General features: G+C 44.5%; 1 protein-coding gene across 3 annotated transcripts; it reads right to left on the reverse strand.

The window, feature by feature from the left end:
• Positions 1-1,073: 1,073 nt before the first annotated feature.
• On the reverse strand, positions 1,074-27,336 carry AADAT (aminoadipate aminotransferase). 3 transcript variants are annotated; one of them, XR_008309247.1, is made up of 14 exons: positions 27,149-27,336; positions 20,769-20,885; positions 19,663-19,831; positions 18,129-18,261; positions 17,654-17,728; positions 13,171-13,380; positions 9,741-9,806; positions 6,829-6,911; positions 5,851-5,947; positions 5,328-5,389; positions 4,232-4,296; positions 2,173-2,279; positions 1,985-2,102; positions 1,074-1,704 (listed from the first exon to the last, which is right to left on the reverse strand). XR_008309247.1 is itself a non-coding variant. In XM_053258526.1 (14 exons), the coding sequence occupies exons 2-14, from the start codon at positions 20,833-20,835 to the stop codon at positions 1,654-1,656; spliced, it is 1,287 nt and encodes a 428-aa protein (XP_053114501.1). In that variant the 5' UTR covers positions 20,836-20,885; positions 27,149-27,336; the 3' UTR covers positions 1,074-1,653. The 3 variants fall into 3 exon arrangements, 2 of the variants coding, with proteins under 2 accessions (XP_053114501.1, XP_053114502.1); XM_053258526.1 differs by having other exon boundaries at positions 1,985-2,086; XM_053258527.1 differs by lacking the exon at positions 20,769-20,885 and having other exon boundaries at positions 1,985-2,086.
• Between the last annotated feature and the right edge of the window lie 214 nt (positions 27,337-27,550).

Raw genomic sequence — 27,550 nt, forward strand, 5'->3', positions numbered from 1 at the left:
TTCAGGGCTGAACCTATCCCTTTCTCTTATTTCTGAAATTTTGCCCTTCTATCTTAAAGTACCTCTCTAGCCCGCCTGGGAGTTTACACATAATTTGGAACTTTAAGCTAAATGTGCATATTTGTAGTGCCTTTAAACTAGGGCCACATAGTAATTTAGACTCCTTTTTGATTTAATTGAAACCTCTCTTTCAAGCCGATTTTCTTGAGTATACGCTTGCACAAGTTAAGGCTGCTTGGAACTATCTCCGCTTTTGAGCTAAATTCCCCACATTCGCCCGAACTAGGGGGTGCAGGCCAATCACCCTCGAGGCAGTTTCATTAACATGATGCAAGAGCACGTAAAGACACAATGTTTGGCAGAGCAGTCCTTTAGTCTGCCCACCACCAGGTCTTGTGGTAGCAAGCATGACTTGTCCCCATAGCTAAGCAGGGTCTGCCCTGGTTGCATATGAATGGGAGACTTGATGTGTGAGCACTACAAGATATTCCCCTCAGGGGATGAAGCCACTCTGGGAAGAGCAGAAGGTTCCAAGTTCCCTCTCTGGCTTCTTCAAGATAGGGCTGAGAGAGATTCCTGCCTGCAACCTTGGAGAAGCCGCTGCCAGTCTGTGAAGACAATACTGAGCTAGATAGACCAATGGTCTGACTCAGTATATGGCAGTTTCCTATGTTCCTATGTTTCTAAGTGTAAAAGCCAAGAGACCACTTCGAAGAACAGCAGGTTACTCACCTCTAAGTTCTGTTCTTCTAGTGTCATCTGTCCTTTTACACGTCCTCCCATCCTCCCCACTGGGTATCCTGAAGGCGGACTCTGTGACTGAGGGGATGAGAAGAGGCGCAGCATATAGTGCCTGGGGGCAGGGTTGGAAGCTTGGAAGTTTCTGACATGGTCTCTGAGCGGGTGCAGAGCCCAGAAGTGTACAAGGACAGATGACCACTAGAAGAACAAAACTTACAGGTGAGTAACCTGCTGTTTTTTGCCCCAATATGCATGACTTTACACTTGCTAACATTGAAACACATCTGCCATTTTGTTGCCCACTCCCCCAGTTTGGAGAGATCCTTTTGGAGTTCCTTGCAATCTGTTTTGCATTTAATAAAACATAAAACATAATTTGATAAACAATATTCAAACTTTCAGAATCTATATTGTTACTTGGCCTGTTAAAAGTACATTCAGCCCAGCACATGTGATCAGGATGGGATCAGAGCCCGAGGAGGTCTCCATGTTCTTTTGGGGCAGCCCTTAATCATCTGTTTAAACAGGTATTTTGAACATGTGTAGAGGAGCAATTCAGATGCCCCCCCATGTGATTAAGCAAGGCCTGGACAGTGCATTAGCACAGCCTCCAATGTTCTTTTGGCATGACCCTGTCCTACGTGTGTGTGCTGGGCTGCGTCTCATCTGAATTGGCCTCCTGATAATTACTGTGCGCAGAATGTGAGCCACTGTTTTGAGGTATCTATCACCCTTATCAACAGCACTGGCATGAGGAATAATACATACATATCAACATACTGTACTCTATGGACAGCTACAAACTCAAATACATCCAAAAGCTGGACTTCCTCCTGAAGATGATGATGATTCTCCTCCTCCTCCTCCTCTTACTACTACTAGATGCTCTCATTTTCTTAAGACTTCTTCTCTTTAGTCAAGCCAATCTGCTTCTTTGATGAGCTGAGCCAACCTTTGAAAACCCTACAACAAGGAAAACACTACTAATAACAAGGTTAGGGCATGAGCCAGAAGCACAGTCAAAAGACCTGCACCCTGAGGTCAAAGGACCTGTACCCTGTTGTCCTTGTTCTCTGCACAATATGAGGCAGGCATTGTGGGGAAAGTGTACACAAACCTCCCATTCCCTGCATTAGTCCTAGGTTTCAGGTTTAACTATGGGTTCAGAAGAATAAAGTAAGCTTTAGTGACAGCAACCCTGATAAAACCGTTTGGGGGTGGGACACTAAAAATCTGGACTTACCTGATCAATCTGCATTGGAGAAGAAAGTGAGAAGGAAGCTCTGACATAAGAGCTGGGATCGGAACTGTTAATGTTAAATGCTCTTCCAGGAACCAGGAGCACCTAAAGAGAAATCTCTCTAATTCAGTTACATAATATTAGCCCCTCCTTCCCTGTTTTACTTTAGAGCCAGTAGGTAAATTCCATACTTGTTTCTCCAAAGCTTTCTTCATGATTAGCTCCTGTGTATCAGAAACTCCCTTAAGTTTAATCCATAGAAACATTCCAGCAGTAGGAGTATGCCACTCTGCTAAGTCTAGAGAGAGTGAGAGAGAAAAAGAGAGAGGGGGGGGGGCACCCTATAACCATCATATATGTTTAAAGAGTTACAAAAATCACTGATAAATCATTGTTTAAAAGTAATCTGAGTGTTCACTTCTTCATTAAGAATACAAAAAGGGATTTTGAAGCTTCAGGAGCTACCTACAGTGGGTGGATAGAAGCAGTTTTGAAATATTATTAGGAAGGGAATAGCTTCCCCTTTTAACAAGACTGTGTTTATTTTCTTTCTTGAGCTATAGTTTTTGGTGATAAATTTGATTTTCTATGATTTTTTTTATGAATTATGATTTTTAATGAATTTTTGAAATTCATTTTTATTTTTTTCTCATAGGGTATAATGGGACTTGAACCAGACCATTATTCCCTATTGTGGAACACCCATGGGTGCCAACTACCCCCAAACCCCAAATGAGATTTTCAATGACAAACCATGAATCCACTCTCATTTGCTACAGGAGAATCTACACTCAGAACACCTCAGAAACAACAAAACCCCGAACCCCATGGATTAGCAACCCATGGAGGTTGCTGTGAACTACACCACCACTCACTCTGGGCCACTCCAGCACCCGCCCAAGTGTAGTTATGGGGCTGCTGAAACCTCCATTCTTCCTTATGGAGAAAAACCTTTAAGATGTGTAAACTTCAAAAATCACTTAAAAATCAGCCCTTTGCCCAATTCCTTTTAAATAATTCTGGCAGCTTCCTTGCGCCCCTTGGGAAATACCACCCACCACACTTCGTTCTAGGCCACCCCTTCCCCCCCGATGTGAAGCGATACATTTGCTGGAATCCTCATTAATCCCTATGAGGAATTAAAAATAATTTTAAAATTCGCCAATATTCGGAGGAGTGTCCAATTGCCTTGGAGTTTGTGCCCCTTTTGTGCCCCTAGGTGCTACAAAATAGGGGATAATGGGCTGGTTCGAGTCCCATTATACCCTATGAGAAAAATAATTAAAAATATTTCAAATATTCATTAAAAAATCGTAGGAGTGACCAATTGCTTTGAAGTTTGGGTGGTAGTTGGCACCCATGGGTGCTCCACAATAGGGAATAATGGTCTGGTTTGAGTCCCATTATACCCTATGAGAAAAAAAATGTCAAAAATTCATTAAAAACCATACAAGTGTCTGATTGCTTTGGGAGTTGGGTGGTAGGCACCCATGGTTTCCAATTACCACCCCACCCACCTTTGAAGGTTTGAACCAGTTCGAATTCAAACTGAACCAGGGGGTTTGAGCAAAACCAAAACTGAACCTCCCCCTCCCGGTTCAAATCTGGTTTGAATTCGAACCAAACCAGGCAAACAGGTTTTTTGCACATCCCTCGCGGTAAATAGGTGTGTGGCATGGCAGTGCAGGGAATTGCAGTAGACTGGGGGTGGGTTTTGTTGTGCAGTATGCCTTTTATGCCACCCATGATGGTGGTGGGAATGGGGCTTGGGCTTGGCCTGCAAGGGGGCAGAGAAAAGGACCTCAAATATAGAGTGTAGTTCCTGGCCTGGGCGCTTTCCAGATTAGCTGATCAACAGTGGCAAAATGCTTCTGTTCAGGCAAATCGCATTCAAAAGTTAAATAGCAAAGTGCCCAGCAGGGGGAGCAGTCTTGAGAAAACTAACACACCCCACAACTGCAACTTTTTTACTCCGGATATACAACGTTATAGCACTATATTGCAGCGATTAGATTTGAAACAAGGCATTGGAAATATGAACAGCACCCTACTGTCAGCGTAGGGACTGTGGTGTCACAACACAGGAAGTGTGGAAGCACACTTCAGAGATACGTTGTGATGCCGTTGCAGAGGCTAATCTGGAAAGCACCCAGGTTCAAATGTTACCTTTTCCCTGAAAAAATGCTTGTGTCAGATTTTATTTTTAGGGATCAAAAGTATTGTTTGATAGTGCAAAGGTTTATTACTGACGTTTTAGCCACTTGTCTGCGGCAATAATCATTACATCCCGCTGTTTTTTATAGAATTCCACCACCCTGAAAAACAAAATTGGGGAAAAAAATCAGTGAGAAGTTTCTGCAACATTAAATCTTGGGGATAGAAACATGTCATGTCCAGCATGCATCTCATCTTATATAAATAAGGGCTGCTGCACACAAAATGGTTGCCATGTGGCTTTAACTTCTCATCATGCAGTAAATCATTCATAAGCAGTGGCTTGTCATATAAACTAGGAGATATCCTCCATACCACAATGAACTTTCTGGGGAGGGTTGTGAAATCTTCAGATGTCACTGTTGTGTTGGAGACAGTCATCACACAGAGGAATTTGCAGTGTAGTTAATCAACTAAACTTACTTTAAATGGAGTGCAGCTCTAATTAAAATATTTTTAAAACCCTCATACAATTGATATATAATGTATTAAGTGAAAACAAATAGGGACATTTTATTTACTTAATAATATTTATAAAATAATATCAGTGTTGTGAGCTACCCTGAGCAGTAGTGTACTGGAGAGGTGAGCTATAAATATTTTAAATTTATGAATTAATGAATTCTTGGCTCCTAAAACATCAGCTCAAATATAAAAGTCAAACAATATGTGCAGAATATGCTCCAGCTTATTCCAAGGGAAGCAATTTCCACAGCTGTGGAGCAACATCTTCCTTCAGCCATAATATAAGCTTGATGGAGTCATTAGGAAGTTGTCTCTGTTTAGGAGTCAATATGGAAGAGGTTTTTCAAATATGAAGGCCCAAATGAAATCAGCCAGTATTGGCATATGACGATCTAAAGTTTAGATTCTAAACAGTTCAAATAGATTTGATAAATGCATTAAATAGCTGGATGTCAGATTTGCCACAATCCAGCACAGGTTTAAGTGAACTTAAGCCCTGATGTCAAGCACTAAGCGCACTCTGTGCTGGATTGTTCAATACTATTTTATGTGCTGTTGTGCAAATTGGTGTAAAGATAGCTATGTTTCTTCATGAACTTAATACAGTGGAAAGAGAAGGAAAAACAAAAAAACTCCCAGGCTGTATATTAAATATGTATATATTTACCTGTCTACATTGTCCAGGAAACCCTTTTGTCCCCAATGCTGAAGAAGCTGGGCTGTCATAAGCTGTGGAAATAAAGCCTACAGTGAACATTATGCTCCTTTGGCCAACAGCTATTAATGGTGTAAGTCGGGGATGCTCAAACTTTGTTCCCCAGGTGTTTTCCAACAGCCTTTTTAGTTTTTTTAAAAACTTATCTTTCTAAATAACTCATAAACCACTTTTAATATGCAGTTAAATAAATTAGTGGAAATGTGTCATGATTTTATTTTGAACTTGTATTTACATTTTTGTAGCATTTTTGTAACATTTTCCTTCTCTAAGAAAAACCTTTAATCTAATCATGCTGAAAATACAAAAGAAATGGGAAAAGGGAAAAATAATTGATGGAGGGGATTCTCAGTGGATCTGTGTAATTCTGGGTGGCTCCAGAATTGCAAACACAATTGCTACATGTAAACTGATGTTATAATGACATGCCTCATGGCAAATACCCAAGTGTTCTAGGAACCCTACTGGAACGTACCTGAGTGAAAGTGCTGGTGTGCATTGTGGAGACTTGGATATGTAGGATAACTCTGTCAATGAGAGGCTTGGGACCAGTTATAAAGCCTATCCTTAACCTATTTTAAAAAAGCAAAACAATTACTTCCGAAGTGTGAATTGCATTACTACTACTACTGCTATAAATATTTATATACCACTTTCCAACAAAAGTTCCCAAAGCAGTTTACACAGAAAAATAAAAAATAAATAAAGATGGATCCCTGTCCACAAAGGCTCACAATCTAAAAAGAAACATAAGATTCTAGCAACAGCCACTGGAGTGATGCTGTGCTCGGGTTAGATAGAGCCAGTTGATCTCTCCCTGCTCAGTAAAGAGAATCACCACTTTTTAAAAGTGCCTCTTTGCTCAGTTAGCAGGGCGTTAATATATTATTGAAATGTAATATGGGACTTTGACAACTGTAGATAATGTGAATGCCTAAGGTGTAGAACAAACTTTGAATCACCAGTGGGTGATCACCAGTGGGTGAGAAGGATGGAATGGCTGATGGAGAAAAGAGTTGGAAATAGTGGCTGGCATCATGACTCATGCTGTGTCTGTGGAAGGATGTTGTGCCGGTGCAAGTTCAGAGCTTGAGTTCCAGACTAGTGTTGACTAGTGTTGCATACCTACCAACTCCTGTAGTATGCCTCAAAGGTTTGTCAGGGAGATTTTGCACAAGAGAGCAATAGCATAGTTTTGAAAATCCTTGTGATTTTGCACAGCTATGTGAGCACAACTTTGTTCATTGTGCAAGCACAATGTTAGTCAGGATGCTGGCCTATAAAGTAAATTCTAAAAAGCAAACTGCAATCTGTATTCCTGTGTAATGATTACACCAATAACTTCAGGGGCTTCCCAAAGTCTGTGTCTGGCTAGTTGAAAGCTCACAACCACATAACTGCATTTCCAGTGCTGTGTTCTAACCACAGATCAAAAGTGTGAAGGTGACCTTACCCTGAAGAGAGGATCTTTGAGAAAGAGTCAGTCCTGATAACTCGGCCATCAATATCCATTGAAAGGAAGCTTGGTGCCCAGGGCTTTTGGATAGAATGCAAAGGTTCAGAGTTAGAAAGTCAACCCAAGCTATTCATTTCAACAGTTACACAAGAAGACCATAGAATTTTGCTCACAGGGGTTAACAGTTGCACACATAGCATCTATCTATCTATCTATCTATCTATCTATCTATCTATCTATCTATCTATCTATCTATCTAATTCTCTAAGGCATACCCGTGGCTAATCCCATGTGTGGCAGCTCTCGCGAGAGTTCACAAGCAGAAGCACCAGACTGAGGTCCATAGGCAGATAGAGAGGAGGAGCCTGTGAGAGCAGAAGCACCATGGTGACTGGGCAGTGGGGATTCCATATGCAAACAGGGAGGAGGAGCCTGTGGCACTGGGGTGACTGGGCAGTGGCACCAGAAAAGCTCACATGAGAGAAGAGCTCACATGTGAGAGCAGAAGCACCATGGTGACTGGGCAGTGGGGATTCCATATGCAGATAGGAAGTAGGAGCCTGTGGCACTGGGGTGATTGGGCAAGGGATTCCATATGTAGATGGGGAGGAGGAGCCTGTGAGAGCAGAAGCACCATGGTGACTGGGCAGTGGGGATTCCATAAGCAGATAGGGAGGAGGAGCCTGCGAATGCAACTGTTACTGGTTGGAAGATGTTCTTTATTGTAGAGGAGAGGAATATCTATCTATCTATCTATCTATCTATCTATCTATCTATCTATCTATCTATCTATCTATATGGATAGTGAGCAGAGGTCTGCAAAGATAGGGGTCATGAGGGAGGAAAGAGCCCCTTCAGGAAAAGGAGGCTGCTGTTGCATGAATTAGATGAGGAAACAAGAGGAACAAGATCTGTTAACTTAGGAAGGGAAAGAGAGAGAAAGAAGGAATGGGAAGAAAGAGGGGATGAGCGAGTGGAGAGAAAGAGAGAAAAAGTAGGGAGAGGAAGAGAGAAAGAAGGAAGGGTGAGGCACAGGCCTGAACCTGGCAGCGACCTGAGGGGAACGAGCAGCCATGGCGGTGGTGGCAGCAGCAAGGAAGGGCCCAGTCAACCACTGCTGCTGTTTGGGGCTACCGGGGCTATTGGCGGAGGGAGGCAGACAGGTAAGGGATGGGCCCAGGCCTGTCAGTCAGCAGCCTGGGGGTAATGAGCGGCCATGGTGGTGGCAGCAGCAAGGAAGGGCCCAGTCAACCACTGTTGCTCCATTCGGGAGGAGCAGGAGCGGGGCTCGGTTAAAGGTGGGGAGGTCTCTGGGGTTAGTGGGCTGCAGCTTGGCAAATAGGTTCCAGCAATGCTGCAGTCACAACCAAGAGGGGTGAGGGGATGGAGTAAAGGGATGGAGGAGTGACCAAGAGGGATGAGGGGGATGGAAGCAACAGGATGGAGGAGCAGCAGCAGGAGTGTGGCTCAGGTGAGGGTGGAGAGATCTCTGAGGTGAGGGACCATGGCAGGGGAGCAATCAAGTACTAGTGTGCAGATGCTTTAGCTTATTAACACAAAAAGGATGTCTCCCACTGAAGGGATGGTGCACCCTTTCCTGCATCCTTTTACTTAACTGGATGGGATGAGATGTTCCCAAAGACATGCTCTGTCAAGGAATGAAGAAGGCAGCAGAGCAGAAGAGAAAGAGTAAGCAAGTGAACACAAAGAATTTTCAGGGATGTAGAATGTAACTCATTGCCCACTTTTATTCATTTTCCTTTCATCTCTCAGTCCACTAATCCAACTCACATGAAGATTCTTCCTGCACTATTTCACACTCCCAAATATATATAGACATATAATATACCAGGCAATCTTTAGCACCAGTGGTATGTGAGCCACTATGGTAATAAACATGCCTAATACAGATTTAACCACTGGTAACAAAGATGGTGGTGTAGGGATGTGTTTTCTGCTCAAAATGTTCCGAGTAGAAAAGGGGCGAAACAGAATACCCTTCAACAGAATGCCTATTTTGAGCATGGAACAGAACAAGACCATTTCGAGTTGAAATGTTTTGAGTGTTCTGAGCATTATTTTGGAGGTCTGTTTTTCTCTTGCAGACTGGTTTTGACACTGGCTTCCAATTGGCTTGTGATCTCCTTGAAACATAGGAACATAGGAAACTGCCATATACTTAGTTAGACCATAGGTCCATCTAGCTCAGTATTGTCTACACAGACTGTCAGCGGCTTCTCCAAGGTTGCAGGCAGGAATCTTTCTCAGCCCTATCTTGGAGAAGCCAGGGAGGGAACTGGGAACCTTCTGCTTTTACCAGAGCAGCTCCATTCCCTAAGGGGAATATCTTACAGTGTTCATACATCAAGTTTCCCATTGATATGCAACCAAGTTTTTGCTTCTTGGTTGGCTTGTTAGGATCCTATGTGGTTTTGGGGAAAGATGGAAATTTTGTTAAAAATCACCGGCTTGCCTATTTCTTTTGTGGGTTGGGTGGTAGGTAGCACCCAACATGCCCTACTACCCAACCCACTTTGGTGTCCCTAGGAGTCACCCATGGGGAACAATGGGGTGTTTTGCATTTACCCATTGTTCCTATGTCTGAAACACTTGAAACATTTCAGGTTTTGTTCTGTCGAAACAACCGGATCAACTGCTGTTTCAACGAAATATTTTGGTCATCTGCATTTTGTTTCGAGCTCAAAACAAGACACAAAATTTGTTTTGTGCACATCCCTAGAAAGCCAGTCTGAAAGGGAAATACTGTTCAAACATATTCTGTAACTACAATAAAGGTGGTGTGTGGAGCATAAAGCCCTCTTAGACGGTTGTCTGCTATTTTGTTGCCCATGGCTCCTCTAAGTGCATTTGACCCCATGGGGATTCTGACCACCTAAATGAGAACTCACCTTATTAAACTGAAGAAAATAATATGGATCATCTTCTATTATAAGGAAATCATATTGCCTTGCAAGCTGAAAGGGAAAAAAAACACCCTAGATAAATACACAAAAAAAATATAGTCAAATGACCATAGTGACTTCAATTACAGGAGAATCTCATTATTTGCAAAACAACTATCCACAGGATGTCTTATTGATACCTGTTTCCAGTATCCGCAGATACTAATGGGTTAAAACCCATGTATCCATGCTTCCTAGAGGGCTGGAAGTGACTGCGGTGGTCACTTCTGGCTGCCATTTTGTCTCTAGGAAGCCAGGAAAGGACAGGAGGAGCCATTTGGTGGCTGATTTCTGGAAAAACATGCACTTTCCCCCCATGATTGGGGGGCTATCCATCCTTTGGGGGGGCATTCCTGAGCACGTGGAGGACTAGTGGAACATGCCAGAATAAGTTCTGCCCGATTTTGGGGCCGTTTGGGGGCTTTAAATTTTTTCCCCTTTCCACCCTGGAACCTAACACCCCATTGCCTATAGACCTAATGCCTCATTACTTGTGGTTCCATTACTTGTGGTAATAGCGAGGAATGGAACCCTTGCGAGTAATGAGGTTCTCCTGTACATCTATAGAGATTAGTTGCCCTGCTATGGAAATACATGTGCACTCTTACATATATGAGTTATCTTAGAACTATTGGAGTCATAACTGATTTCAATGAAGGAGTTTATCCATGCAAAACCATGAACATGTATATCAACTAACTCCTTCAAAGGAAACATTGGTCTAGAAAGGGGAGTTCTATGCATTGTGCCTGGAACAGTCTAAGTAATCAGTGGTCATGCTGAATCCTTCAACTGAATGTGTTTAATTAACAAGTGCTTAAATCACAGATTTTTAAAGTTATATAGTAAGTTGGTAGCCAAGTTGTTAGTTGTATGCAACAGATTCCTTCTCTATTTTAAGAATTACATAGCTTGAATAAAGGAATATGGAGCTCAACAGAAGATAAACTTTTCTGGCATTCAAACCATATCAGCACTAGGGATGTGAGAGCTGACTTGAATCAAGCCAGGCTCAGGTTTGAACTGGCTCAGCTCAAAGGCTCACGCTTGAACCAGACTGTCCCTATAAAGAGTGGAGCTAGTCTGAGCTCAAGTTGAAACAAGCCTGGCTTGAAAATCCCACTCGTCAGCTGGCTTGAGGAACATACTTGTAAAAGTAAATCCGGCTGTAAAGGGGAATCGAAGTAAAGGGCTTTCCAGAAACTAAATGTGGGGGAAGGGGCAAGGAAAAAGGTAGTCTTTACTTTTTAAAAGGTGGGGATGGCAGAGGCAGCCGTGGCAGTGGGGACAGCAGAGGGGTTTTTTCCAGCCCTCCCACCAGCCTCCCAAATGACAGGCCAGACTAGCTGCGGCCCGTTTTGGAACTCCACAAATGTGCAGCCGCCATTAGAGTGGCCTCTGTGTGTGTGCAGAGGCCTAAACCGGGCTGCATCTGGCCCTGCCTGTGTTACCAAGTTGATGTGTCCAAAATATACCAGACTGGAGAAAAAGCTATAAAACTATCAGTTTTAATCCTCTCAGAAATCATCCTAAATTCCTAAGCCTTCCACTTTGATTGGAACAGATGTACCCAGCTATGGGAGTACACTTTGCACGAGCATGGTGCCTAGCCCTGCTCCCCTAAACTCTATAGCCACTCCCACTGCTCTTCCCGAATAAAGCATTTGCCTCCAGCAGCAACTACTTTATCCAGGGAGTAGTTCTCTTAATGATCTTGAATGCTGGCTGCAAAGCATTCTGGATCCTGGAGAGAGCTTCTCCCTCTATACAGCAGTCTCTACAGCAGACAAACACTTTTCTCAGGGAGTGTGGTGGACAGGGCTAAGGATTGCACTGGCGTGGGTGGGGCTATCTGGTGCATTCACATTAGCCCCGGTGAACTTCTGAACAGGGCTGCTGCCACTTTCACCTTGGAATCAGGTCTCCACATAACTGAACCCCGTGAGGAGTGCTATGTGTCTCCATGCACAGAATGCACAAAGACACATTCCTTCTCCCGAAAGTCCTTGAAATAGCCTGCCGATCATAATGATGGGTATTTTGCTAGTAAATATTACTAATAGTACTCCCATTAAGGTTTTTCTAGACAGCAGTAAAACATACTATAAACAGAATTTGCGAATAGAGAGTTTACAGAGCATCTGGACACGCCCCCAAATTTCTGCTGTACATGGAAGGAAGGTAAGTGGTGTAATTGCTGTGTCCACCCTTGCTTAGGGGTGTGCACGGAACCGCACAGCTGCGGTCCGGCACTGTGGAGGGGGTTCCTTTAAGGGCGGGGAGGGTTTACTTATCCCTCCCACCGCTTTGCCCCCTCCAGCGCTCGTATTTACTGTAGAAATTGGGGCGGCAGGATACCTCCCTGCCGCCCCTTGCCCCTCCGCAATGCAAAAGGCTCCGGCAAGCCTTTTGCGCATGCGCACGTCGCGCGCGAGCTTCACGTCTCCCCGACGCCGGAGGCCCGGTCTACCCGCCGGGACGAGGCCAGGCCTCCGACCTCTGGAGGCCCGGTCTACCCGGCCTCGTCCCGACGGGTAGACCGGGCCTCCGGAGGTTGGAGGCCCAGTCTACCCGCTGACAGGGGCCGAGGCTGGGTAGACTGGGCCTCTGGCGTCGGGGAGACGTAAAGCTTGCTTGCGACGTGCGCATGCGCAAAAGGCTTGCTGGAGCGGCAAAGGGCGGCGGGGAGGTATCCTGCTGCCCCAATTTCTACAGTAAATATGAGCGCTGGAGGGGGCAAAGCGGTGGGAGGGGTAAGTAAACCCTCCCTGCCCTTAAAGGAACCCCCTCCACCCGGACCGAACCGGCCAGGTCCAAACCGGTCTGGACAGTCCGGAGGCCTTTACAATGGCCTCCGGACCCATCCCTACCCTTGCTGGCTCTTGCTTTTCATGACTAACTCATTTGCCAGAAAAGAAGTTTTAAAAGGGGTGGGTAGGACCATAGGAAGATGCCATATTCTGAGTCAGATCATTGGTCTATCTAGCTCAGTATTGTCTTCACAGACTGGCAGTGGCTTCTCCAAGGTTGCAGGCAGGAATCTCAGCCCTATCTTGGAGAAGCCAGGGAGGGAACTTGAAACCTTCTGCTCTTTCCAGAGTGGCTCCATCCCCTGAGGGGAATATCTTACAGTGCTCACACTTCTCGTCTCCCATTCATATGCAACCAGGGTGGACCCTGCTTAGCTAAGGGGACAAGTCATACTTGCTACCACAAGACCAGCTCTCCTAGATGTCTGGATTTTCTGTAAGATCTTGGCTTATATTTATTTGAAAGCTCTGTTTATAGTGTGTTTTCCTGATGTCTAGAAAACCTCTTCATCCTAAATCATCATGAGTTTGGCCAAAGCTGTGACATGTGAATCTGAGTGATATACCTGATAGATCTCTTTCTTGCGATCTACTGTCAGTGAAGATCCAGTAGGATTGCCACCATTAGGAATAGTGTACAGAAATTTGGGTAGGTTGTTGTTGCTTTTTTTTGAATCTTCAGAATTCCAGTTGGAAAGAATTTCTTTTAGCTCTTTTGGAATAATACCATGTTGGTCACTGGGAACGTTGATGATGTTGCAGCCCAGTGGTCTTAACTATTTTAATATGATTTTAAAAAGACAACAAGAGAGAAGAATATTTATTTCAGCAATCAATTTTGCATTTCATGAATCAAAATTCTGCATTTCCTCTCATATCTCAATGCTGCTGATTTTGCTGGTTGTGGACAAGGTGACTGTAAATCAACAGACTACTTTTACATTCTCTGACTCCCACAACCAGTAAGAGCAACTAAGAATGCAAATCAATGAATTATCATATAAATTTATGGACAAGAATGACTAATAATGTATGGATAAGTATTTTTGCCATTATGATCTCTCCCTCCCTCTCTCTCTCCCCCTGTGATCTCTTGAGGGTAGTTTACACCCTAGTGTTTAAAGTTCAAACACCATAAAGTATGGAATGAAAATGCAGGTTTGTAAATAGATGGCAACACTTTGTGAACAATATAATAAGCACACCAAAAGAAAACAGCTGAGCAAAAACGATTCATTCACCAATTCATTTGGCACTTTCAGGCATAAGCAAAAACATTAAAAAGAGGTTCCTGTCTCCAACAGGCTAAAATACTAAATTTCAGGTGGATTAGGGAGAGTTCAGTGCAAGAAGGGCAACGAGGGATGAATGTGAATAAGCATATTACACGGGCTTCAATTTTGTTGGGTTTAGGGATGAAGATGGCTGTTGAAGCCAGCTTCACAGAAAATGAGTGTTTTGCATTTGTTGGAAGAGAGAGAGAAAGAACTGGCACCATACAGGTATTCTAAGAGGGCATTCCAGGTATAAGGGGGAGCAAGAGCAAATGATTCGCTTAAGACATCTGAGGGTGGTAGAGTTGCCTTTTATTTCATGGGGAAAGCTGACCTGAATGCTCATTGGCTTTTCTGGGCACTGGATCAATATACTTTGCACTCCTCACTAAAACAAACAAAATGCCAATGATTTAAAGTCCCACCATTCTTTATCTGAAACTGAACCTGTATCTAAACTCTCCTGTTTCCAAAAGTATAATCAATTTCTACTTTAAAAGCCCCCAACAAACATGGACTAAACATGATTCCTCTCCTCTACAATAAAGAACATCTTCTAACCAGCAACAGTTGCATTCCAACTGACCTTAAGCATCACAGGCTCCTCTTCCCTATCTGCATATGGAATCCCCACTGCCCAGTCACCATGGTGCTTCTGCTCTCACAGGCTCCTCCTCCCTATCTGCATATGGAATCCCCACTGCCCAACCTGGTGCTTCTGCTTGTGAACTCTTGTGAGAGCTGCCACACATGGGATTAGCCATGGGTACACCTAAGATAATTATATAAATAGACTGGTTATTTGTAATGGTGATGTGACCCACTGTACACAAACAGCTATCCATGTAAAGAGAGCCATTTTAAAGCAACCTCCATGTGGCAACTGAAATATATTAATTGGTTTGTAAGGATTCTTTACACATTTCGTTTTTAGGTGTACATGTAACAATCTGAGTATACCTAAAAATGTAATGTGTGTAATAGACAAAGCACAAGACAATAGACAATAGACAAAGAATAGACAAAGTACAAGATTCAAGAGAGAGCCAGTATCGGATGCTGCACCTTCTTAAATGTACAAACGTTTGGCAAAGATGAGCACATGCAATGTGCAACAGAATGGGCAACAGACCATCTCCCATCTCTGGATAAATTGCCAGAACTGTAAACTATTCTGATTCAACAACAACAAAAAGGATAATTGCTTCAACCCAAGACATTCCATAATAGGACTAAAATTTCAATAATGTTAATAGAGTGGCCAGAGAAAGTATGGGCAATTATAGCAGAAGTAAAATAAAGAGTCTGCAATTTCTCCTTCTGCACTAACTAGCCCTTCATATATTAGGCCATAAATGAAATGCGGCTTCATTTAAGTTTTATATTGCCCCCTGTGGAACTGATAATGAAAAAATATTGCCAATAATACACTAAGTCAAGGAATAAATCATCCTGACACCCACAGTGATTTGCAGAATCAGGAAAAGCTGAACTCCTGTCAATATTGCATATTGACACAGGAATAAGATTTATCCCAGCATTTCTCTGAATCTATGACTATTATGCATTTGTGTATTTCATTTAAATACAGAAGGTGTGTGGGTGTAATACCACAGAACACAAGGCCAGTTTGCTTATGCAAGTTGGCTCTTTTGACTCTCCACATGGTCCCTGGGCCGTTCCTAGATGGTGATTTTACATTGGAAGGGCAGCTGTGCATTCACATATCCTCTAGATCAGGGATCCTCAACGTTGGGCCCCCAGATGTTCTTGGACTTCAACTCCCATAATCCCCAGACAAAGGCCACTGGGCCTGGGGATTATGGGAGCTGAAGTCCAAGAACATCTGGGGGCCCAATGTTGAGGATCCCTGCTCTAGGTCAGGGATGTCAAACTGTGGCCCTCCAGCTGTTTTTGGACTACAACTCCCATAATCCCCAGCCACAGTGGCCAATAGCCAGGGACGATGGGAGTTGTAGGCCAACATCTGCAGAAGGACCACAGTTTGACATCCCTGCTCTAGATGTATATCCAGGTCCCTGCGAGCTATCAGGGAGCACTCCATATGCAATTTGGGTTTTTCATTGCACATTGGAGCCTAACCCAATTTATGTCCAGGGTAACCCCCCCCCCGCTTCTTGCATCTTTGGGGGGGGGGAATTCATAACTCGCAGTAAAGACTTGCAGTAAACCGGCTGTTTGGGAAAGCTCCTGGCACATACAGGGGTGTGAAGAAAACCTCCTGCGAACTAGGGAGTAGCAAGATACAGTCGTTCTGTGATTGTGATGGCTTGAAAAAATGCAGCCACTGCTGCAATTCAGTCCCAAATGAGATTTTTCAGGGATCCTGTACAGAGGAATAAACATGAGATTAAATGCAACTGGTTTGCATAAGTGGGGCAACTCATACATTGACTTTATGAGTTTCTTACTGGGATTTTCCTTCATATGTTCTCTCAAGGAAACTCATCCATCCACTGTTCCCAAGCCCTTTCAATTTCAGACATAACATTTTAAAGCGGGGGTTCCCAACCTGTGGAACTCTAGGTGTTGCTGAATGACAACTTCCATCATGCCCAGCGACAATTTATTGTGGCTGAGGCCAAATGGGAGTTGCAGTTCATCAACATCTGGGAACCCCTGTTCTAAAATAAAGATATTCAGTAATGTAGATATGCAAATGCAGGAACTCTGAATTTTATGCTCTTGAATTTCTTTAGGGAGTACTTACATAGGGATTGTTATATGGACATCTAATCCTTACAAACCACATCTTGCAATAAGCCCCTGCAGGCTGATCTCCACCCTCCACTGGCACAGCACAGGCACATATTTATTTATTTAATTTATTTAAAATATTTCTGTACTGCCCAAAACTTGCGTCTCTGGGCAGTTTACAATTAAATCTCCACCATATAACAGCATGAGATGCTGCCAGGGACTTTTATACACACCAGGCTTTATCCAAGTTTACTGGGAGTCTTTACTGTGAACTCGAAGTTGTCCCCAAAACTGATGCAAATAGTGGAATTTTTTTTATCCTGGATATAAACCGGGCTGTACTCTAATGCACTGTGAATAACCTGAATTGTATGTGAACTGCTCCCTAATAAGTCGCAGGGATTTCGGGGTAAATCTGGCCGATATGTGAACGCACGCCCTCCATTCCAGAGGAGATGAGAGTTAAAGGGCTTTTAAAGCCCTGTGTGAAAAACTTCCAAGCTGTCCTTTTGTCTTATAGTGTTGGATCAGTGTGGTGTTTGCTTTAGAGGGGTGGTGTTTTTTGTAAACTTCTGATAGGGCACAAAGATTACAAGCTATAAACAGAGACTTTTCTGTGCAAATGTGACCTAACGCAGTTACACGTTGGAGTTCTAGTCTCGAGCTAAATTAGTAACTGAGGAAAGCATGCACATTTAGGGATTTTTAAAAAAATGAAGCCTGAATTAGCATTTATAACTGCATCATTGAACAGACTGCCAAGTGTCCAGAATTCATGGAAGGATCAAAGTGTAGGCAATGGGTTTCCATTCTTGGGTCTGGATAAGTTTTTAGACTACAGCTCCCATCACCCTCAGCCATTCTCCGAAGGGCATTGTGGCTGAGGATAACAGGAGTCATAGCCCAACAACATCTAGGAACACGGTGCTGGGAACTCTTGCTCTAGGCTGCTGTTAAACAGGAGTCACATTCAACCCAAAAGTTTAAGAGTCCAGACATGGACAACACTAGCTCCCTTCACTGTCATGGGTTTCCAGATCTACGTAATACTCACTGCTGCTAGTGTCCCAGGATACGTGGGTGCATCCAAAAGGATGTTGTCTCCAGGACTAATAAGCATCTCAAACACCTACAAATTAAAACATGTTTACAAGTGGATGGAATTTCCTTTAACATCTAACAGTATTTCCTTTAACATCTAACAGGAGGTGCCTCATGCCAGCAAAATCAGTTAACACAGGCGTTCCCAATAAGGGGTGAGAGTACCGTACTCTCCCAGGAGGTACTCAGGACTCCCAGGAGGTACTCAGAGCCCTCTTGCCTCCTCATGCTGCAGCCACACTATTTATTCTCCAGCTGATGCATCCTCAGTGCTGTGTCCACTGCAGAAGGAAAGGGAGGAGGGGGAGGCTCTCCTCCTCTGCTTCTGATTGGATGGCTATGTGCAGAACTTCAGCACACTCCCTTCAGCCTGGTTGACTTGTATTAAGATTCAATACAATCCCAATGCATTCTATGTTTTGCCTTACTTTACACAAGCCTTCCTGGCTGCCAGTGGTAACACACATCGCCATTTGTCCTTTGTCAGGCTTATACTCAGCCGTTGGTGGGTTGTGGAGACTTTTCTGTAAATCTTCCAACCAGGAAAGCAGCTCTGGAATGCTAAATGTAGATTCATTTTAAAAATTTATAATACCCATAAGTTCATAAGAATGTATTCTGCATGACATTTCAAGATTTTCATCCATTATCATTATTAAAAAAAGATCTTGGTTTATAAGAATGTTGATTTTGGGAAACAGAAATAAATTTGCACCAGGATATTGAATGCTGCATTAATATCAAAGCTATACCTCAGGACCAAAATTACTTCACAGTCCAGATTAACCTTAATGGTTGTTTTATGTAATTTTTTATTCAATTTGGCTACCTCAGTTTTAAACCAATCCAACATTTTGTTTCTAGCCTATTTGTCTTATTCTTGTCGGTGTTAAAAGGAGTATTTTAAAATATATAGTTTAAATGAATTAACACATGCAATAAGCAATTGACAGTTTCTCATTTGCAGACATGGCAGCCTTAGAGATAGAACATGATCAAGCGTGCCAGGTGGTTTAAAATTTTGGAGCTGTAAAACTGAGGCTGTACTGAACATAGTGACAATAGGCATGCTTAGGAGCAAGAGCTGAGAATTAAATTACACATTACACAGAAATGCTTCAGTGCAAATTTATCTCTTTAATTTCCTTCCCCCACTAACTGAATAGTGGGGGAAGGCACCCATTTGGATTGGGACCACAGTACAGGGAAGGAGAACACCCTGCACCCTCCCAATGAAAACTGCTTCTTTGCAGCAACTATTTGGGGAGGGGGGGATTAAGGAGAGAGATACATTCACTTATCTATCTGGTTTGGCCCTAACATCTGGTTTGGCCCTAAAAGTGTAGATCTAAAAGTACAGATCTACAGAGTGCCAAAAAGTGAATTAACAGTATGCTGAGAGATTACTACTTTTCCATTTGAGGCCCTTTCATTTTCAATCAGGTTTATGATTCACAGAAAACCTACATGCTTTTCTTTGTTGTACCTGTGGAAGTTCTGCAAGTCTTCATAGACTTCTTTAGGCTCCAATTCTAATCACATCCATATTAGTGGAACTTCTGCTGCCTTACATGCATAATCCATGGGTCTAAGACTTGGGCATTATGTCCTAATTTCATGGTGCTACATCAGCTCAACTGGCCTTCTATTCTAGGCCTATATGTTGAACATGAAGTACAACATATAGTTGTGCCTGTTTGCTATTCCCCTTGCCAACATTTTCCCTTTCTGGGACTTGGGCCTGATCCAGCAGGGCTGTTCTTATGTACTTATGTACTATAAACTGCTGACACAAGTTTTCAGTAGCAAGAGGGAGAAGAAGTGCAGCTGTGGAAGTGCTCTGCATACTGCACAGAGGGATACAGGTACTGCACCTTCTTACCCAAGTTTATTAATAATATTCCACCTAATGAACTTGCTACTTCAAAATAATGGGTTAAAGCTCAGATGTCTGTAAAGTACCCTGCTGAGGCAGAATACTGGAGGGCTCTCTTCATCAAATCTTCCCCAATTTCAACTGATGTTCCATCGCCAATGGTAATGCTGGCTTTTTTGAAGGGAAAAGTGTTCGGATTTGGTGCCCCTCCAGCCAACGAGATTAGTGATGGGGGAGACCTCTGCATCAATTCAGCTAAAGTAAAAGGGGAAAAAAGGGGAGGGGGAGGTGCACAGATCACATAGTGGCAGATTTAAGGCATAATATTCCTTTATACTGGTGTCCTTTTATAAATTTGTTGATTTAGATTTCCAGCCCACTCAATTCTGACCTGTCAGAGCAGGTAACATTAACATGATACAATACAACAATGAAAAGAAACTGACATCCTGATTAAACCACACAACAGAAGTCCCACTGAAATCAATAGGACAGGTTAGTCATTACTAACTTGTCCTATGAATTTCAAATGGACTACTTTAAGCAATTTAGTTAATATGTCAGACAATTAATTTTAAAAGCCCTTTAAAACCAAAGTACCAAAACCCAAAAGATTACAAGTACTAGAAAAATCAAAACCCTACAAATGAAAGGTCGTGAACTGAACCTGAAATGTGTGTCAGCCCCATCCCCAAAAGACACTTAGGAAGAGAGGGAATTCTTAAACCCTTCATTGAAATGATGGGCTGAGAACTTGGCACTTGGGGTGAACATGAAGTACAACAGTAATGAGGGACAATTAATCTCATTCGGTTACATCCTCAGATTCTACACTTTGTGGAGCGTCTCAATATGGACTGGGGATGTTTCCAAATGGCTACTTATTTACTAGATTTTTATATTTCTCGATAGCTTGAGGCACTATTTAGTAAATATCGGGTTTTGTCCTTTTTATTATTGTTTGGTGTATCTGTGAATTCTGAGGTTTCAAACCACTCAGGATTAAAACATGGCAGGTAGTGGGTAATTAATTAATGTGGTGTGCGCATAATGTGGTGGACTCCTTTTAGCAACTGCACCACTCCTCCACGACCCATTTCTTCTCTTCCCGGAAGGTCTATCCATCACAAACCCACACTAACAACTTGGTGAAATCTGACATTCCGGTTCCAGCAACAAAATGTGTACTTACTGAGGACTCTTATTGGAGATGCTTTTCTTGCTGCACTCACTGCAGTAATAAATCGCGAATAATTCATGCCTAAAGAGCCAATCACCAAACTCAACCTCTAAATAAACTGGAAACAGGCTAAAAGAAAAGGGAATAAACAGGAGCTATCACTTGTGCTCTTCAAAGGCCTCATTATAAACATCCCAAAAGAGCATTCATAAAATCATTGCTTTCCCCATTATAGATTGGATCCTGCCTCCCTTGAATTGCAGTTATCTTAAACTCCTAGATACTTAAAGTGGCTATGTAACCTCCATATACTCCTATATCAATAATAGAAAGCATAACAATCACAGCATAAAATTAAAAAAAAAGCAATTTGGATGTTCTTTGCCACACAGTGTTTGAGATATCTTAAAATCGTGTGAAAGATCAGACCATATGGAATTGGACATAAAGTTACTGATCAGCCTGGGCCAGGGCCAGTACCAGGCTTGAGGGAACTCTTGGCACGGGGAGCTCTGGTGGGCCCCCTCCTGCATGGGCATGGGTAGGCTTCCCAAAGGTTTTTTTGGGAGGCTTAAATGGGTATTGATAGTGATGCATCTTTTCTATTCCTGTCAGCAGCTCTTGCTAGTGGCAACCACCCCACCCACCCTGCAAATGCCCTTGCCATTCTGGGGCTTTGGGGGGAAATGGGCAGTCATTAACAAAATGGCAGCTGGGCTCAGTTCTTCACAGCAAGAAGTGGTCCCAACTCCTTCCGCCATTATGGCTGGGGAGATAGGAGTTGTAGTCCAACTAAATCTGAGGACTCAAGGTTGGGAACCCCTGGGGTAGATTAATTAAATGAAAACTTTGTTGCATTGTCAGCTTTAAGAACTTTGCATTTGCTGCAGACTCAAGAGCTGTTTTGGTTGCATGGATCATCTCTCAGTTCAGCCCACCCACCATTTTTAAAGTCAGTCTAAGCCCTATTAACATGTTATGTTCAATGCTTGTACAAGCTGTGGATAGTCTACACAAGTAAAATTTGTACACATGTATAGTTATTCATATGTTATGCTCAACATGTGTACAGTAATATGCTTCTTTTATGTTTCCTGCATTTGAGGGGCCTGAACCAAGGTTCCCTTTTAAAATCAACACATTTGCAGTCATTAATACAAAACATGTATGTGTGTAAAGATGCCTGTATGCATATGCATAATGTAATGTCTAAATAAGGCTCTAGAAGAATTCATTGGTAGATTAATTTAATTTATAATTTAGAGTACAGGTGATGGGAAACAATGTTCTTCTTCTCTTTGTATTTTATCCCTATGGAAACAGTTGAGATGTGTTAACCTTCCTCTTTGCCTTACCTCTAGGCAGAAATAGAGTTAAAACAGACCGAGAGGCGTGACAAATGTGTAGCACTTATCAGTTGTTGTTAATGAGAACCCCTCTTTGTTTCTTTAGCTGTACTAAGGATAACATTTTAAAATGCTTCATCTAATATATGCAGTCATGGTGTGTCATAACATATCAGAAAAGAAGAAAATATGCTGTCTCTAAGAAGAACAGTAGAAAATTGTCTTTCAACATATTTCAATGTGATTTTTGTATTTCCTGATTTCTTTTGCCTTTTAAAACAACTTCTAGTGAAAATGTTTTACCTAATCTTTAGATCTTGCCTGTTAGAAAACAAATTAGTGTCGACTTAGTTAAGCAGTGAAAGCAAGTGTGTGTGTGTTTGCGTTTATGTGCATGTGTGCGCACACACATTTGCTGAACATCTTTTTTTTTTGGTATCCTCTCTAATAAAAGGCTTGGTGTCCGTCCGTGGACAACCAAGCATGTGTCCGTGCCTCCCTCGGCCGTTCTGCGCATGCGCAGAGCGCATGCGCGGAATGGCCGAGTCAGAAACAGACAAAGGGAACAGGCGGCCATGTTGGTTCCTTGCCGGGCCGCGGAAAGGGCAGAGACGGCCGCAGGGAGGCAGAGGCAGCGGCGGCGGCTCCAGGCCAGCCGCGGACAACTGAGAGGCGGGCCGGGTCTGGCCCGCCCTCCAAAGACAGCAGAGGCGGCGACAAAGGGACCGGCCGCAAGGAAGAGAGATAGCCTGGATAGCCGGCCCGTGAAGGCCAGAGACGGCGGTGGCGGGTCCGGCCCGGCCGAGAAGAGAGACCGGGCCGCATATGTGAGGCGGAGGCGTGCCAGCGGCGTGCCAGGCTGTGAGGCGGCGGCCGGGCCTGGCCAACCAAGGCAGCCTGGCCGCAGATGTGGGGCGGGAGCGGCCCGGACCGGCAGTGTGGCCATCGAGGTGGCCCCACTGGCGGCAGCGGCCACAGCGGGAGAACTGGTCCTGCTGGCGGCCGCGGCAGGCAGACTGAGCCTGCTGGTGGGGGCGGGGGTGGCCCAGCAGCGTGGCGGAGGCGGGGGAAGGCTGGCCCAAACTCACCCAGCGCCGATCTGGAGGAGGCGGTGTCGGGAGAAAGCAAAACGAACGCTGGGCCCTGGGTGGATCCGGGTCAACTGGCCCCCGTGCTCTCGCCTCTCAGCACTCAGCACTCGCCTCTTAGTCGCTCCCCTGGCCCCCGTGCACTCGCCACTCAGCACTCGCCTCTCAGTCGCTCCCCTCTCAGCCACCGCCAGTATGAGCGTTCGAGCAGCAGAATTTACATCCAGTGAGTGAAGTTGCCTAGGGGTGGTGGTGGGTGGAGCATACAACTCTTCTGGGCAGGGGGGAGGGGAAGGGCAAGAGGGAGTGGAGGAGGGGGAGGGCAAGAGGGAGGAGGGCAGGGGGGAGGGGCCAGGGCAAGAAGGAGTGGGCAGGGGGAAGGGAAGGGCAAGAAGGAGTGGGGAGGGCAGGAGGGACTGGGGCAGGAGGCTGCCAGGAACGGGAGGGTGAGAGAGGGGTGGGAGGGGGAGGGAGGGCAAGAGAGTGGGGTGGGAGGGAGAGGAAGAGAGGCAAGAGTGTGGGGCAGGAGGAAGGATGGGATAGGGAACAACCGAGCAAGAGGAGGGGGGAGGGGCAAGAGAGAGTGGTGGGAGGGGGAAGGGCAAGAGGGAGTCCATCACGGGGGAGGGGGGAGGGCAAGAGGGAGTCGGGCAGGGGGAAGGGCGAGATGGAGTGGGGAAGAGAGGAGGGGGAAGGGCAAGAGAGTGGGGTGGGAGGGAGGGGAAGAGAGAAAAGAGTGTGGGGCAGAAGGGAGGGAGGCAGGAGGAAGGATGGGATAGGAGAGAGAAGGAAGCTGGGCGGGGGAAGCTGGCCGAGGTGCTGGCGGAGCTGCCGCCAAGGCCTGGCAGCGCCACAAAAGCCGGGCGGCTGGGAGACCTTGGGGCCCATGCCCGGCCGGGGAGACGGGCCGCGGCATGGAGGCTGGCATCGGCGGGAGGGGGAATGGCAGCGGGGGGACCACAGAGAGGAAAAAGACGGAGGGGGGAGCCCGCCGGGTGGGCAGAAAAGGAAGGCGAGCGGCGGAACTCTCCCCTACTAGCGCCCGTTTTTAAAATGGGCTTGAAAACACTAGTTTAAAAATAATTCACTGGGTAGTATCCAGACTAGTACTTCTGCTCATGCACGGACATTGTGTCTGTGCAAGGTAGAAACGATGATGCTCACTTATCTCCCCTTTGCTCTGCAGCTTAATGTCTCCAAAAGTATGTTCCTGAGAGTCCCCAAACTGTCAGGGACATATTTTAAGGGATTGCAAGGGGCAGCAGGGAGGACTGGCAACAATTGTGCCATCTTATGCGAGCAGAACATTCTTTTTGTGCAAGTGGAACTCGTCTGGATGCTGCCCTATGTATGTGCATTAACCCTCACCCCCCCATTTTCATTACCGACTTCAGGATTTTTTCCTCATAGCTGGAAAAGACACTATGTATAGCAAAGGTTCTCCATCATAAAAGGGATACATACAAAAATAATCTGAATTAGAAAAGGCATCCAACTCTCTAGGAAATATTTTTTTACTGTGCACTGATATAGACTGCAAGAAAAGGGGAAATTGGGTGGAATCTTTTATCTTGTTAATACAAAAACCAGATCCACTTTGGATGGCGTACCCTATCCTTTTACAAAAAAATGTCTGAAGAGGGCTTATGATGGTCTTAAATGTAAAGCACTTGACAAAAAGGAGATGAATCCTACCGCACAGAATGAAGACTCCATTTGACAAAAATATTGGGTTCCATATGCATGGGCGATGGCATCTGAATATCATCCTCCTGTAAGGCTGTACATATCCATTCATCCCTGTTTAGAGGCATATTGATCTGGACTACTCATGTTCTCACTTGAGAATTAAACTAGATGCAAATATAGTGATGAACTTCTCCAACACATCATATGGGGCAAGTGGTACAGAAATGTTGGTAGGCCAGACTTGGATATCCATATGATGCTTATAATTGCTTGCACTTCCAGTGTACACGAGTGGGGGACCATCACTGCAAGATGAAGAATGTAGCCAATCCCTAAAATATGGCCTATGCAAGCATGACCTAAAAGCATAGTTTGCAGTGCTCACTTATTTACTCTTTAAAGTGCAAGGGGTTTGGTGAGCCAGACCTGCCTCTATGATGCTAAAGTGCTATGCTTCTTGCCCATCCCCTCTCCCATCAGGGTTATATCCCTGATATTATCTCCCTGCTGCTTCTTTTATTCTCATTTTATTGCAATTCTGATATAATGTTTTTATTGTTTTTAATGATGTTTTAACATGGAAAGGTGGGATAGAAACTATTTTAATAAACAGACTACAACCATTTCTTTTATGAGCTTATACCTCACCTCTGTGATACATCTGGTAGCAATAATGGAATCTCTGGGATCCACAAATAAGGACCCATGTGGGTTGAATCGGGACACCATACGATTGCAATTTCACCTCCAAAAATCTACCTGGGCCAATGAACTCCCTAATTGGGTTAATTTATGATCCCTTTAGAACAGTGGTTAACCTTTTTTGCACCTATGGACACCCTATGTCCTGAAGTATTTCCCATGGGCCCCCCATGCTGTTTATCAAATATATTTTCACAAGGATTACAGAAAAAGAAATACTTAGGAAAGTTATTTTCAGGAACTTTATTTTGGTTCACCAAGGCACTTTCCAGATTACACACTGTTCAGCAGTAAAATGCTTTGGCTTGGCAGGATTGTTTTGAAAACGTAAGTCGCTTGTGCAACCTTCCTACAACGGGAAAATACAGCTCTTTTTTTTTTGCTATGCACATACAGTGTTGTAGGACTAAATGCAAGGGTAAAACCTGAAAGGAGGCATCCAAACACAGGCAGTACGGAAGCACACTTAACGGACCCGTAATGACACTGTTGTAGCGTGTAATATGGAATCTGGAAAGCAACCTGGAAGCAAATTAAGTTCAGAAAAGATTTCCCACAGACCACATGGACCTATCCCATAGGATCCAGGTCCAGAGCCCCTGCTTTAGCAGGATATTGCAGGAAAAGATTGATCCACCCTGTGCAACCATAATGTTATGCACCGGCTATTCCTTCCTTGGTTACATAGGAAGTAGCCGCATATCAAGTCAGACTAGTAGTCCATCTAGCTCAGTATTATCTACACTGAGAGGCAGCTGTCCTCCAGGTTTTCAGACTGATATTTCCCAGCTCTACCTATACTGAAGATGCCAGAACTTGGGACCTTCTGCAAGCAACAGATACTCTTCCACTGAGCTATGGCTCCCTACCCCATTTATCTCCATTCTTTTCCCCGCCCACAGCCAACTCATAGACATTATGACTTTGTTCTAGACTCTCCTTCAGAGCTCTATCAAGGTTCTGCCTACACTCAGGGAATTTGACAGAGACACCCCGTTTCCAGTTCCCCCCCAAGTTTGATACAAAATACCAACTACAGCTGTTGTATATGACCACCATTGGTCCTTAGTAAACGGGCATACGAACAAGAAGCAGGTTCTCTATCCTGGCTCTGCACAGTAAGACATCACTGGCCAATACTGACAGCAATTAAATAATTTTAAACGGCGAGCTAATTTGAGCATGCGCAGTGTAGCCCTGTACTTTCCCCCGTGGGGCAAACAGCGCCTCTGTGTGTGTGTGTGTGTGTGTGTGCGATTTTTAGCTGATGTCCCGCCCTCCCCCAGCCCCTACATTTTCCTTAAGAAAAGAAAGCGTGGAAGGATCCAGTAAGCGGGATTGCGGTGTAACAGGCTTCTTTCTGCCTGCAAACGTAGCTCTCCAATATCTTTCAACTCCTGCAGTTGCTGCTAACAGAAGCCTGTCCTGATTAGGGCTTGCAAACACCCGCACAGATCAAAGCAGTTTGGCTCCTCGATTCTGCTGCCAGTAACATATGTTGGCACTAGGCAGCAGGGCAGGCAACTGTGATCACCCGGAGGGCACAAGGACCCAGAGATCCACTAACCTTCCTTCTCCGCTGCCCAGCGGGCTCCACCACGTCAGTGGAATTAAGAGGCTGCAGCCGCCCCTTCGTCGTCCTATTTTTTAGGAGCTCACTCCGCTGCTAGCTCAGGCCTGTCTCGGGGAGAGCTGCTCTGGAACCGGCCCGGGGACTGGCAGAGACTTTGGCACACCTCTCTCTCCCCCCCTCCCCCGTGCCGTTTTCTGGCTCTCTTCTGGGCATGTGCGCGGTCATCATGTGCTTGCTGCGTCTGCACATGCACTTTAGTTCCGGAGATCCTGTTGGGCATAGGAAAAGTGTGCGTTAGTGTTTGCTTAGAAAGCTATCCTAAACCAGTCAGGGCCTCCGCATATTACACTTTAATATGTACACAAGACTTAATCAGAGGCTGGATTTATCAGGGCT

This window comes from Hemicordylus capensis, chromosome 5 (genome assembly GCF_027244095.1).
Source record: "Hemicordylus capensis ecotype Gifberg chromosome 5, rHemCap1.1.pri, whole genome shotgun sequence".
NCBI lineage: Eukaryota > Metazoa > Chordata > Lepidosauria > Squamata > Cordylidae > Hemicordylus > Hemicordylus capensis.